The sequence below is a fragment of the Podarcis bocagei genome (assembly GCF_964188305.1).
Source record: "Podarcis bocagei genome assembly, chromosome: 5".
Taxonomy (NCBI): Eukaryota; Metazoa; Chordata; class Lepidosauria; order Squamata; family Lacertidae; genus Podarcis; species Podarcis bocagei.
In genome coordinates, this window is record NC_138129.1 from 91,419,663 (window position 1) to 91,434,435 (window position 14,773).

Below are 14,773 nucleotides of genomic sequence, written 5' to 3' on the forward strand. Positions count from 1 at the left end.
ATTGCATTTATTCATTGCTTTCTACAAAAATGTTGCAAAGCAACTTGCAATCCCCCAGAGCAGATTTAGAGGAGCACACCAGGTGGGAGTGGGGATGTGGAAAAGTCCTGCTGTGTGAGTGGACCTCATTCTTCCACTAGTGCAACAACTGAATTGAATCCTGCTACAGTGGTACCTCGGGTTAAGAGCTTAATTCATTCTGGAGGTCTGTTCTTAACCTGAAACTGTTCTTAACCTGAAGCACCACTATAGCTAATGGGGCCTCCCGCTGTCGCCGCGCCGCCAGAGCACGATTTTAAGCAAAGTTCTTAACCTGAGGTACTATTTCTGGGTTAACAGAGTCTGTAACCTAAAGCGGATGTAACCCGAGGTACCACTGTATTTCTTTCTTTTTTGACATAATGCATTGCCAGGTTCCGAGTGATGCTGTTTAAACAGGGGATAAGGTCCCATGGCAAAGCATAACCATGTACAGTGGTCCCTCGGGTTAAGTACTTAATTCGTTCCGGAGGTCCGTTCTTAACCTGAAACTGTTCTTAACCTGAAGCACCACTTAACCTGAAACTAATGGGGCCTCCTGCTGCCGCTGTGCCACCACTGCACAATTTCTGTTCTCATCCTGAAGCAAAGTTCTTAACCCGAGGTACTATTTCTGGGTTAGCGGAGTCTGTAACCTAAAGCCTCTGTAACCTGAGGTACCACTGTATCCTCCTAGTAGTAGAGCTGTCAGCTAACAACCCAGCCTCTTTTTTCTTCTGTCCCATAGCCATAAGGGTGTGGCTTGTGCTGTCTTCCTCCTTTCCAGAGTCATTAACACACACACACACACACACACACACACACACACACACACCTGCAATGGAGCGTATGTAACCTGAAGTGTATGTAACCCAAGGTACCACTGTATCTATAATGAATACAGTATTAGCCTGCAAGACAGAGTTGTTCCACCAGGCCTTTGGTCAGGGCGCAGCCTGACTACCTCCTCTGGCAACCTGCACAGAATTTTGCTTAATTGGTTGCCATCAATTTGATTTAATTAATTTTTATAATAAAATATTTTTAGATTGTGTGACTATTTGACTGTTTGATTATTTGATTGTTGTTAGCCGCCCTGAGCCCGGCTTCAGCTGGGGAGGGCGGGATATAAATAAATTTTATTATTATTATTATTACCGTATTTTTCGCTCTATAACACGCACCCGACCATAACACGCACGTAGTTTTTAGAGGAGGAAAATCTGTAGGCATGCCACCCGTACGCATTCCCTCCATAACACGCACAGACATTTCCCCTTACTTTCTAGGAGGAAAAAAGTGAGTGTTATGGTGGAAAAAATACGGTATATCACAATGCTACCATTGGGTCCATACTCATGGACTACCTACAGCTAAACATAGCAGGGTATCTTTGGCTCAAGAAACCTACAAATCACACACTTTCAGGTTGGGCAAGTTGCATGTCTATCAGCCTTGTGGCTACCTTGAGTACGCTGCTCAGTCAAATGCTTACCACAGCATTATCCACAATGAGATCTCCATATGACAGAGCAGTGTATTTTCCCACCATGCTCATTAAAAGTTGGCCCTCTTTCTTCCAATTCATGGATGGCGTTGGCATTCCATCAGCAACACACGGCAGAACCACTTGTGCATTTTCTGCAACTGTGTAATGGGCTTCTGTACTGCGTATCTTAGGTGGAACTGTAGGGAGATTTTTTAAGAAAAGAAAGAAAACAATTAATTACAAGTGTCCTTAGGAATCTACAGAGTTGGGTGGGAAAAACTCTGGAAAAGTGATCTGAAGTTCACAGCATGTTATTCTTTGAAGGAGAACTATTTGAAACTGATTTACAGATGGTATTTAACTCTGAGTAGGCTTGCTAAGATGTAGTATAAGACTGAATCAGATAAGTGCTGAAGATGCAAAGAGGTGGAGGGTATGTTCTTTCCTATGTGGTGGACTTGCAAAAGGGTAAAAGAGTATTGGGAAATGATCCATAATGAATTGGGGGGAAATGTTTAAAAGTACTTTTGCTCCCAAACCAGAGTCCTTTCTGCTGGGGATAATTCACACTGAAATTCCCAGGTGTCAAAAAGGTTATTTACGTATGCCACTACTGTGACCCATGTTTTGTTAGCTCAAAAATGGAAAACAAGCGAAGTCCCAACCAAAGAAGAATGGCAACTTAAGCTGTATGAGGATATGGGGAACAGCTAATTCAAATTCAAATTCAAAATCCTTTATTAGGCATAACACACCACTCATTGACAAACAAACATAATATACAGACTGTATAAAATACGGGCTCAGCGAACACAATTTATCCTAGTCCTATTCTTAACTCCAAGAAATGGTTCGATGTACAGTGGTGCCCCGCAAGACGAACACCTCGTGAGACGAAAAACTCGCAAGACGAAAGGCTTTTTCGTTTTCGAGTTGCTTCGCAAGACGAATTTCCCTATGGGCTTGCTTCGCAAAATGAAGCTTGCCCCACAATCTCCGGGGACAGAGGGGAAGGCGCGCGGCCATTCCCCTCTGTCCCCGGACCCCTTTTGAACCAAGGGGCTGCAATGGGGAGAAGCGATCTTCTCCCCTCCACCCCTTGCTTCAAAAGAGGGGACAGAGGGGAAGGCGCGCGGCGCTTCCCCTCTGTCCCCGGACGGTCTCCATAGGAACACATTGATTGATTTTCAATGCATTCCTATGGGAAACCGTGCTTCGCAAGACAAAAAACTCGCAAGAAGAAAAAACTTGCGGAACGAATTAATTTCGTCTTGCGAGGCACCACTGTACAAGGATAATATAATACAACACAGCAACATCACCTACCATTAAAAACCACTAAGCCTCTTTATCATGGCCCAGCTAATTAAAACTGTGAAGAACAACCAAACCTGGTTCCATCCATCATACTTGCTTCCACCATGATTAATAGCCAATGCATGTTCCCCATTTCCGGCTCTGCTTACCAAGCACGGTGAGCTCCATGCTCGAGCTGCTTGCTCCAGCCACGTTGGTAGCCGTGCATGTGTAACGGCCGGTGTCGCTCGGATGAGCAAAGGCAATCTGCAAAGACCCCATGCTGAGGATTCTCTGCCTCATGGACTCTGTGACCTGTTGTCCATCTTTATGCCACACGATCTCAGGAGCCGGATAGCCATCTGCTTCACACAACAGTGTGGCAGGCTTATCCAAAACCACCACGTATTCTTCCGGGTGAGATCTGATAGCTGGAGGAACTGGTGGACAATGAATCAGTTGTTTTAATCGGCAGTGCTAGAAGACAGTTGGACAACATTCCCTATACTACTCCACAAACTGTTGCTTCCCCAAGCTGTCTCCATCTTCTAACCCTATTGATCACTGTGCACCAGGCACCAGATTTTTCAGTTCATCTCTTTTTCTCAAGGGCAGGGGACAAAAGCAGGAATTGTCTGGAGAGCTATACAGTCATACCTTGGGTTACAGACACTTCAGGTTGCGTTTTTTCGGGTTACGGACGTGCCGAAACCCGGAAGTACGAGAATGGGTTACTTCCGGGTTTCGGCGGTCGCGCATGCGCAGAAGCACTAAATGGTGCTTTGTGCATGCGCAGAAGCGCCGAATCGCAACCCATGCGCAGAAGCGCTAAATCACGTTTTGTGCATGCACGGAAGCGGCGAATCGCAACCTGTGCGGTGCGCAGACGTGGCACTGCGGGTTCCAAACGTGCCTCCCGCACGGATCACATTCGCAACCCGAGCATCCACTGTATTCCTGGTTGTTCTCTTTTCCCCCCTTGTTGAGGCTCTAATGATGTACTTCCTAGGGAAGGTTAAGAAGATAAAGGTCACTTCACAAGTTTCATGCAGCTCCCGGCAAGAAGGAGGGAAATGGGAGAGGAGGTAGCAGAAAGAGAAAAGCAGGTGGCCTCCCCTATCCATGCCTCCCTTTTGGACTCCTGACCCTGACAAATTACATAACAAGAGCCCTGCGGGATTGAGCCAGAAATCTAGTCCCGCACTCTGCTCTCATTGTGGTGAACCAGATGCTCATGGCTAGCTCACAACCACAGCCTGAGTGCAGTATCACTCTCCCCTCCAACGGTGGAGGTGGAATACAGCCATTGCCTCAGTCCTGTATACCTGAAGGAGCGTCTCCACCCCCATTGTTCAGCCCGGACACTGAGATCCAGCGCTGAGGGCCTTCTGGCGGTTCCCTTGCTGCGAGAAGCCAAGTTGCAGGGAACCAGGCAGAGGGCCTTCTTGGTAGTGGCGCCCACCCTGTGGAATGCCCTCCCATCAGATGTCAAGGAAATCAGCAGCTATCCTATTTTTAAAAGACATCTGAAGGCAGCCCTGTTTAGGGAAGTTTTTACTATTTAATGGTGTATTGTTTTTAACACTTGATTGGGAGCTGCCCAGAGTGGCTGGAGAAACTCAGAAGGGTGGGGTATAATTAATTAATAATCATGGCTGATAGCCTTATCCCTCCACGAATTTGCCTAAAGGCATCCAAGTCGGTGGCCATCACAACCACTCGTGGGAGCAAATTCAATGCTTAACTAGGCCGTGTGTGACCCCAGAGGGAACGCAGCCCCCAACAGAAAGAAAAAGTTGCTCTCCTCTATTCTAGAGGCACATCAGATACGTTCCAAGATAACACCAGATATTATTAACAAGCTGCAGCTCACTGCAAAACTTACCTTGGATCTTCAGTTTGATCTTCCCAAGGGCAGTACCGGCTGGATTCTGAGCCACGCAAATGTAAGTTCCAGCGTCTTCAGCAGCAGCTTTTGCAATCTGCAAACTGCCACTGGGGAGAATGGTATAACTATCCCCTGGAACACATGCACATTATGTATTAAAGAAGACCACAGTAGTAGAGAAACATTAGGACTGCTATAGATTCTATAAAAATAGTTTGCTGGAGAAATAGGTTTACTAGAAAGGTTGTGAACTCTCCGTTCGTTCAGTTTGTTTTTTTTAAGAGGTGCAACAGGCATATCTTAGAACAGGTTTCCATATAAGCATATGTACATTTGGTAACTGGTAGGCAAATGTGCAGATTGATTTGACTGAAAAGAATTGTGTCCAAAGATCTGCACTGGCTTCTGACTGGTTACCGGGCCAAGTTCAAAGCCCGTAATGGCTTGGGACCAGTTTACTTAAGGAATCACCTTGCCTCATAATGTGACTATTCAATCACTTTGATCTGTGAAACTGGCACTGCATTTGTGAGGAATTGTTCCTTTGGAGTGACAGCAACTCGTTGGCGTAAAGACATTGGGCAGGTACACTCACTATATTATTTTAGTTACCTGCAGCAAAACCTCTGTTTCAGTAAACTATTCAGACACATGATTTAGTTACCTTTTTTAAAAAAAAAGTTTTATTGATTTTATTTTTGTTTTTGGTGAGGTGATGATGGCTATATGTATATCTGATTTAAATTGTTTTATAGATTTCAGCCACATTTATAATTTTAACCACACTCTGCTTGGAAACTACTCGCTCAAAATTTTGTAAGTTTTGCAAATGATAAAGATGAAAGATTTCACATGAATGCACTGCTTGATACTGAAACCACACAGTGATGACCACGCATGTGTGAATAAACTCTAGGAGATGTTTCAAAGTATATCCTTTCTTAGGATACAGAACTGCAGCACAAATTCCCTTTCAACTGTATGTAGCTAAATGCTCTTAGGAGAACGGGAAATTATAAAGCAAAACAAGATACCTGTGGTGTTAACACTGACCCCTTCCTTCTGCCACATTATTTTAGGACGTGGTGAGCCTACCGCTTCACATGGTAGGAGAATTGGGCTGTTGAGAATGACGTCAAGCGTTCCAGGTTGGACTTTTATAGCTGGTGGTTCTAAGATTCAGAGGAGCACAAAAAAAGCTCTGATTACTGATCCACCCAGCTGTTTACAATAATTATTACATACCCCTACCAGGTTGCCTACCACAAGAAAAATATCCCCATTTCACAAACTATGTTATGAATAAACACAGATACTGGAAGCCATGTTATAATACGTAGATGTATTAATTAATGTTGGATCAACCATTGCCAATCAGTGGTACCTCGGGTTACAAACACCTCGGGTTACAAACACTTCGGGTTACAGACTCCGCTAACCCAGAAGTAGTACTTCGGGTTGAGAACTTTACCGCAGGATGAGAACAGAAATCGCACGGCGGCAGCAGCAGGAGGCCCAATTGGCTAAAGTGGTGTGTCAGGTTAAGAACAGTTTCAGGTTAAGAACGGACCTCCGCAACGAATAAAGGTCTTAACCAGAGGTACCACTGTATAGAAAAATATAATATCAAACATTGCTCTCTCTGTCTCCAAGCCCAGTCCAGCCCAGAATGACTCATTTCAAAACAAGCCCATTTTACAGGATTCTAACACAGAGTGGAGTCCAACATCACACTAAGGCAACTGTTCTGTCAGCAAAAGCATTTTTGCTTGCCAGATGGAACAATCCCCTCTGTTTTCCAGCAATGCTGTTCTAAGGTTCCACAGACCCTCCAGATGGATTGGGGGGGGGCAGGGGTGCGTGGAGAGAAGGAGAGAAGAGAGTCCAAGTTGTGTTAGCAAGAGTCCTTGCACTGGCTTCTGCTAACGCATCTGTTTGCGTGGCAAGTCCCCTCCCCCCGTGTGAAATCAAGACACAGGACACATTATATAAGGTTAATGGGTGTAAAAGGCCACAACTTTATTGATTACAGGAATTGAAAGGTATTGGCCTTAGGCATTGGCTCCTATCGACTACCCGGCATGGAGACCGGGAAGGGTTAACCAGCAGCCGGGGGAGTCCTGCTGAAGTACGCCAACTAGGATCCCCTGGGTGTCACCACTTGGGAGCGTGCCGTAGGCCCTCACCTCCCTAGGTTTCGGACAAGGCAACGCCCCCCGGAGTCCTCTACCGCAGTGTTCCCCAACCTTGGGCCTCCAGCTGTTTTTGGACTACAATTCCCATCATCCTTGACCACTGGTCTTGCTAGCGAGGGATGATGGGAGTTGTAGTCCAAAAACAGCTGGAGGCCCAAGGTTGGGGAACACTGCTCTACTGGACTACCCTTTTCCTTGGGGGAAGGTGATGGCGCTTCCTTCCCCCTCTTCATTTGCATAACAATAACCCCTGTCAATGCCTAACCGCCAATACCGAGGAAGTTGTGACGTTTGCTACGAGGTAGGCGAAAAAAACCAAATGGCTGGAAAATTGCCAAGTGGAAAAATTCCTACCAGGCCCCTTGCGGAGACCAACCGGAGTCCATAGCAAGGTCAAGGCTAGCTAAACCTAAGGGTGGGTGGGATGGGAAACCAGAGCAGCTGGAACGGGGCAAAGAGGGCGGTCCTCGGGCACGCCGGCCTTAAATGCGCTAGGCCACGCCTCCCCGGCCCGCCGATTGGAGGGCCGGGTCGTTGATGCGCCCGAGGATTCCCCTGCTCTTGTGGGGGCTAGGAGCCAGCCCCCGCGTGTGTGGGAGGGGGTGGGCCCGCAACCCCACCTCCTCTCCAGCTCGGAAGTGGCTTTAGTCAAATCGGGTCCATAAATCTCCACAGATGTAATGCCTGATGTGATGTTGATATGCTTTGGGGGGACTGAGCAGGAGCTAAGATCCTGTCAGATGTCAAGGAGATAAATAACTACACAACGTTTAGCAGACATCTGAAGGCAGCCCTGTATAGGGAAGTTTTTAATGTTTGATATTATATTTTGCTTTTATATTTGTTGGAAGCTGCCCAGAGTGGCTGGGGCAACCCAGTCGGATGGGCAGGGTACAAAAATTTTTTATTATTATTATTATTATTATTATTATTATTATTATTATTATTATTATTAGGAGACACCTCCAATTCACTTGTGGTGCTAGATAAACTGCCTATTAGGCAAGAGGAAAGGGAGTGGGCTGCAACTGACTGATACTGGTGGTGGTAGCTACAGTAGCAGCAGCCCCTGAAGGGAAGCCCTAAGGCCAGGCCTTTGGTCAGTGCTGCCAAAAGATGAAGTCCCAGAAGTGGAAACATGACTGTTTAAAACCGGACCCACCCCACCCACCCCCGAAATAAATTAGTTCGCTAGGAAAACAGTCAAAGTCGGCCTCCAGGGTGTCAGGGACAATTTGTAGCCCAAATTTTTAGGTCTTTACGTGTACATACGCTCATCTTAGATTTTAATCTTTAAGCTGCTGTTGTACACTGCTTTACACGTATATTTTATTCTTGTGAAAGCTGTCCCAGTTGCGCTTTTCGAGCTGGTCTCTGACCGTAATAAACTGTGAATTAACAGGAACCAAGTTGCTGCTCAGCTCCCCAAATTTACAAAATGGCATGGTGGCGCTGAGACTGGGAAAAGTGCTTGCTGGGCAGGGAAAGCGAGCAGGCAAGTGGCTGGGGGTACGATGGGCAGTGGCCGTGTTGAGCTAGGGCCTGGTGGAGAATGCGGGCGTCTTTTGCTTGTTTGCCTCAAACAGTGGCATGCTTTATTCCAGCCCTAGCTGGGGCGATAGTTCACTTTCAGATAGGCAAGAAATATACAAGTTCCCACCTCACCCTGTACATGAAGAGTCACGTGTCTGTGGGCAGAGCCAGCAGCATTCCGCGCAGTGCAAGTGTACTTCCCCGCGTGGTCCAGTTGGGCAGCAGCAATTTCAATAGTACCTGCAGGAATAGGTGGGAAAGTTTAAAGATGCATGCTGCAGCAGGAATACCGTACTTTTCTGTCTATAAGACGCCCCCTTGTATATGACCTTTCCCCCCATTTTGGGGGACTAATTTTTAAGAAAACGAGGGGAGATTGCCCAAAGTTGTGGAGCCTCTCTCCCCACGCAGCTGTGGCCAGGAAACACTCCCTAGTTCATTTCCCATGCGCAGCGGCATCGGGTGAATTTGCGCTCCCTCCAGCCATTTGGTTTGAAGGAGCGCAATCTTCCTTCATGCCTTCCGCGCATGGGAAACAATCCAGGGAGTGCTTCCCATGCACAGCGGCATCGGGTGAATTTGCACTCCCATCAAAGAGCTGGCTGGCGGCGCATAGCTTCTCCCCCCCCCCCACCGCTGTGGGCAAGAAGCACCCCTCAGATTGCTCCCTACTCACTGCAGCATCAGGGGAAGCCACACTCCCGCCAACCGAATGGCTGGCAGCATACCACTTCTCTCCCCCCCCCCCGCCATTCCATGTATTAAAGTAAAGGTAAAGGGACCCCTGACTATTAGGTCCAGTCGTGACCGACTCTGGGGTTGCGGCGCTCATCTGGCTTTATTGGCTGAGGGAGCCGGTGTACAGCTTCCGGGTCATGTGGCCAGCATGACTAAGCCACTTCTGGCAAACCAGAGCAGCGCACGGAAACGCCGTTTACCTTCCCACCAGAGCGGTCCCTATTTATCTACTTGCACTTTTGAACTGCTGGGTTGGCAGGAGCAGGGACTGAACAAAGGGAGCTCACCCTGTCGCGGGGATTTGAACCGCCAACCTTCTGATCAGCAAGTCCTAGGCTCTGTGGTTTAACCCACAGCGCCACCATGTCCCTATCCATGTATTGGACGACCCCAATTTTTTTGACGTGATTTTTGAGTCAAAAAACCTCGTCCAATACACATAAAAATACAGTAGCTCAACAGTGATTAGGGGGGCCCTTGCAGTTCTCAGACAGTTCAAGTTCAGTTCCCAGGCACTTTGAGAAAGTTGGCACACCAGCTAGTGGACACTGGTCACTGGGAGTGGAGCAAAAGCATTTTCATGGGTGCCTTCCTTAACGTTGGCTCCTTTAACGAAAAGGCTCAGTGTAATAGAAAGAGGTTCTTCTTTCCTCTTTCCTTTTGGGACACAGCTACATTCCAAGACTAAGGCAGCAAAGTTCACTAGAGCACTGATGGAAAGGAAGCAACAAAAATATATAGATATGGAGTTTAAAATGCAGTGTGCAGCTCTTAGGCATGTGAATATTTCGGTTTATGTCTGGAGTCCTTGGCTAGAACGATGTGTTACTAATAAACTTGCATATCTAAAGGGCCTGGCTGTCACTTCTCATTTGGATAGCCGGGGGCAGAGATGCTTTATCCTGAACCCCACTTCCCCCCGGCAAATTCACCTCACCACCCCTCCATTTTTTCTCATGGCAGGATTCCACAATTGGGTTCCCATCGCACACAAAAATGGTTCTGGAAGCTGGATGGAAGAAAAATCAGCTGTGGGAGGAAGACCAACAGAGACATGATAGCTGGGCCTGGGACAGATTAAGCACCCCGTTCCCTCCTGTCAGTTATTTTTTCTTATGCAAATCGCACCCTCTTGATGCCTCTTTCCAGTGGAGAAATTGCAGCCCAGTATTTGGAAATGGAAATTACGCGACACAAAAATGTGCAGTCTCAGCCAAAGGCTGTGGCCCAAACAGAAATGATGGCATCCTTTAAGAAATTGAAAATGAAAGCAAGCAGTATTCATTGAAGCAGATCCACTACTGTAAGGAATTTGGGCTGCACAACAGAACTTCCCATCCCTCTCTTCTCACTGCACCCCTTCCCCATGCCCCTAATCCTTCAGAGCAGATCTGGGGAGGGCACAAGAAGGGGAAAGGGAAAGGAAACTCCCATTACACAAGCAGAAATCCTTGCACTAGCCGATCGACTTGTTTAATACCACCCGTTGTCATGAACACGCCTAAATACATGAATATAAAATTCCTGGAGGGGTTCAGAATCATTGTAAACCTGAAGACAGAATTCTGTAGCCATCTCCCCGAGGAAGAAGCCTTATTCCATTCTTGGTCCAGTAGATTGTGGGCGAAGGAACACCCGAGGCACTGCAGGGAATCATGACTGGAGATGACTTGGTTACCAATAGATCTGCAGCTTCGTCTGCCAAGGATGGAGGCACTGAAGTAAGGAAAATAAAGGAAAATAAAACTGCTGATCATTCACATTGTTGTGATGTTATCTTGGATGAACTGCCGTAAATGGCCAGCTGAATAAGAACAAATTGAGGGACATAAAATGTACAATACAATATAATACAATGCATGTCATACAAGAGTCTGTTTCATAGCTATAAACAACAGGCTCTCAAGCTAAATTAGAACCCTAGTGGAGGGAGCAGGGAGTCTTTAACCCTGTGCTTAGACCAGGGGTCGGCAACCTAAGGCCCATGGGCCACAAGCAGGCCACGGGGGTCATTTTAAAATTCCTGGAGGGGTTCAGAGGCCCTAAACGGCCTCGGTCCAGTATACCTGAAGGAGCGTCTCCACCCCCATCATTCTGCCCGGCCGCTGAGGTCCAGCGCCGAGGGCTTTCTGGCGGTTCCCTCATTGCGAGAAGCAAAGCTACAGGGAACCAGGCAGAGGGCCTTCTCGGTAGTGGTGCCCGCCCTGTGGAACGCCCTTCCAGCAGATGTCAAAGCGATAAACAACTACCTGACATTCAGAAGACATCTTAAGGCAGCCCTGTTCAGGGAAGTTTTTAACGTGTGATATTTTACTGTATTTCTGTTTTTTATGGAAGCCGCCCAGAGTGGCTGGGGAGGCCCAGCCAGATGGGCGGGGTATAAATAATAAATTATTATTATTATTATTATTATTATTATTATTATTATTATTATTATTATTATTATTATTTTACCAGCCCCTAAGCCGCCCCTGAACTGAGCCGCCCGCTCGGTGAGTCCCCGTGCACTGTGCTAAACCGGTGCAGCATGGGGACTCGCTTTCGTGGTGCTGGAAAGCACATCGGCACAGATGCAGGCACCAGAAATTGTGGCCGTGCACATTCATGCGCACCCACAATCCAACCCACGGAGGGGGCTCCGTGGCAGTGAACCAGCCCAGGCAAGATAAGCCTTGCCGACCCCTGGCTTAGACAATAAGTCCAAGTCAGATCTGGGGTTCCTCACCTTCAACTTGTATTGCTAAAAAACTAGTGAATTCATTTCAGTGGGACACATGTTGGCAATGGAAACTGTAGGCATGGCCCAGAAGTAATGGCTTAAAGAACTTCTACCTCAACCCAAACTAGTGTCCCAATTTGAATTGGGAGCGCTACACTATTTGCAAAACACATGCACACCACCCTGTGCCGAAGGGGCTGAGATTTATGACACACTTGTCATTTGACCCTGTGGCGATCACATAGGGTCCCTGGATGTTTCATTGTCTATTGATCCCTGTGCCACCACTTTATTCTGCCACCACCCAGGCTCTACCTGGTACAATACTGTGTCCAGTCAGGGTTAAATTAGATCATAAACTTCTGTTTATTTATTGCAGTTTAACAAGTGTGTGGTTTCATAAACTGTATCGGTCATTTACAATCATGGGGTTGCCTATCCAGACCTATAACTTCCGCTACCTGCTCTCACTCACTAAACCACCTCTCAGATATTTACTTGTCTTCCTAGGTCCTAACTGTTCCTGACTCAACTTATTTTGCTACACTAACTCAACCTACCCACAGACTCTATCCCAATGCACTCCCACTCCAACCAACCACCCAACTCCCAACAAACTCCCCCCTTCTCCCTCCCAGAGCTGGTTTTATAGTCCGTCTGACTCCACCCCCCTGGGTTCTGATTGGGTAACCTGTTTAACTATTTCACCTCCAGCACTCTCATATGTTAACGTCACAGACCTTTATTTTGTGCAGAAAGGCGGAAAGGTTTTGTAACTGAATGGATCAGAAGGGCCCAGAGCTGAAAACTGAAAGCTCCCTTCCTAGCCCTTCCTCAACACACAGTCTCTCCGCACAGCAATGGTCTCAGAGTTTCAAGAGCTCCCATGAAGACGTTTTGACGGTGCCGCAATACTGTACCTTGTACGATGAGAGCAATTCCTCTTTGATCCTCGCCTGCTTCATTTGATACCATACATTCATAGAGCGCAGTGTCATCTACGATGGGAGAAATTATTACCAGTGACCCCGAAGACAGAAGCCTGCAAAAAGAGCAAGGGGTTAAACTCATTGCTGTGTTTGAGTAGAAATGCTACAGTCCCTAAAGTTACTGAAATAAATACTACCCCAATGCTGACATTCAAAAGTGAAAGCGAACTGTAGCGACACTAAGCTGCAAAGCGTTTCATGCACCAACGCCAAGACATTTTCGACTGCCATGTTCCTCAAACTGGGGTCTGCAGCTGTTCTTGAACTACAACTCCCATCATCCTTAGGTAGCAGGACCAGTGGTCACGGATGATGGGAGTTGTAGTGTCACAACAGCTGGGGACCCAAGTTTGGGAAACCCTGGCCTAGGGGGCAGGCGTTACCAAATCCCACAATAATTCAGATTCTGTTGAAAGATTTAGAGACGTGGTTCCCAAGGATTGATTTCGGATTGAGCTCCAGAATATTCACAGTCTTATGTCCAATTGATCTGGATTTGGCCCTTGCCAACTTCATGCCAATAACTTGGCCCTTGAACAGGAGCGAGGAACCTTTTTTGGCCCCATCGGCCAGCTCCTTATCAAGATCGGCCTAAAATCATATAATTGTAGAGTTGGAAGGGAACCGCAAGGGTCATCTAGTCCAACCCCCTGCAATGGCAAAGATACATCTGCAGGCTGGGGTTTGCCCATCCCTGCTGTAGGAAGTCATGATATAGGGAAGTGGGAATCGGGCCCAATTTGTGGGATGAAGATTGATCATGATCAATGCAAAAGAATGATGACATCAGTGGCCTCTGGGAATCCTTTGATCTGCTAAGGTCCTTGGATTAGCTGAACAAAATAACACAACACGATCGCCAATAACAATGGCACTAAACACTATGTTAGACTAATACAAACAATCAGAAATTGCAACCAAAGTCTCTAAATCTTCTTCACCAGTCGCAGCAGAATAATTCAAAATAATTCAAAAGTTCAATATATGCATAATCTGTCACCAAATGTCACCGGAACAAAGTTTCCGGATAACCAATCTGTTTTGTTCAATGCTTCATCAGCTAATCTTGATCAAGTGCTCATGTGATCAGTGACTACAGTATCACATCAGAACTGATCCAGAGGATATTTTCTACAGCATTTATATCTACTTACATGTAAGATTGGCTTGTTAAGAAATTGAACTGCATCCTTCTCAGATTAATTCTTACAAGTCTGGCTGATGAAGAATTGATCAAGATTGGCTGATGAAGCATTGAACGAAACAGACTGGTTATCCGGAAACTCTGTTCCGGCGACATTTGGTGACAGATTATGTATATATTGAACTTTTGAATTATTCTACCGCGACTGGTGAAAAAGATTTAGAGACTTTGCTTGCAATTTCTGATCATTTGTATTAGTCTAATATAGTGTTTAGTGCCATTGTTATTGGCCATCATGTTATGTTATTCTGTTCAGCTTGTCTATATTGCAACACAGTGGTTGGTTTACAGGTCCTTGGATTAGCTGCAAAGCAGACCTAAAAATAACCATTAGAACATAGATTGGAATCCAAAATTATTTTTGGCTTGGATTTTCAGAGGGGCTATCCTATACCTCCTAAAATATCCCAACAAATTCCTTTCCAGTCTTTAAGAAAAACAAACTTATAAAAAAGAGTCTACGCTTCTCTTTATCTACCTAGGCATGAGTACCTTGCCTGGAATTTAGAATCAGGCTCTTTGGCATCATGTGAGGCAAAAGCATCCCCCAAATAATTCAGAAACCAGAAGCAGCCTGTGGGTTTTGCAGCTGCCATCTAACATTGCCGAGGTGTAAAATGCACTTTCATAATGAAGTTTCTGAATGAAAGTTGCTGCAGGAATTCTAAGCAATTTGACAAGGCAGTTTTTATTAAGCTGTCTAA

The 14,773-nt window shown here is 46.3% G+C and overlaps 1 protein-coding gene across 4 annotated transcripts in view; it reads right to left on the minus strand.

Moving 5' to 3' along the window:
• HMCN1 (hemicentin 1) overlaps positions 1-14,773 on the minus strand; it is a 329,394-nt gene that overhangs the window by 46,081 nt on the left and 268,540 nt on the right. For all 4 annotated transcript variants that reach the window (XR_014008183.1, XM_081194243.1, XM_081194242.1 and 1 more), the window contains 7 exons: positions 12,797-12,918; positions 10,709-10,873; positions 8,552-8,659; positions 5,726-5,863; positions 4,689-4,823; positions 2,974-3,243; positions 1,514-1,704 (listed from right to left, as the gene is read on the minus strand). Coding sequence is in view for 3 of the 4 variants with exons in the window: in XM_081194243.1 (XP_081050369.1) it covers positions 1,514-1,704; positions 2,974-3,243; positions 4,689-4,823; positions 5,726-5,863; positions 8,552-8,659; positions 10,709-10,873; positions 12,797-12,918 (1,129 nt within the window). In the remaining variant the exon portion in view is untranslated. The remainder of the gene's footprint in view (positions 1-1,513; positions 1,705-2,973; positions 3,244-4,688; positions 4,824-5,725; positions 5,864-8,551; positions 8,660-10,708; positions 10,874-12,796; positions 12,919-14,773) is intronic.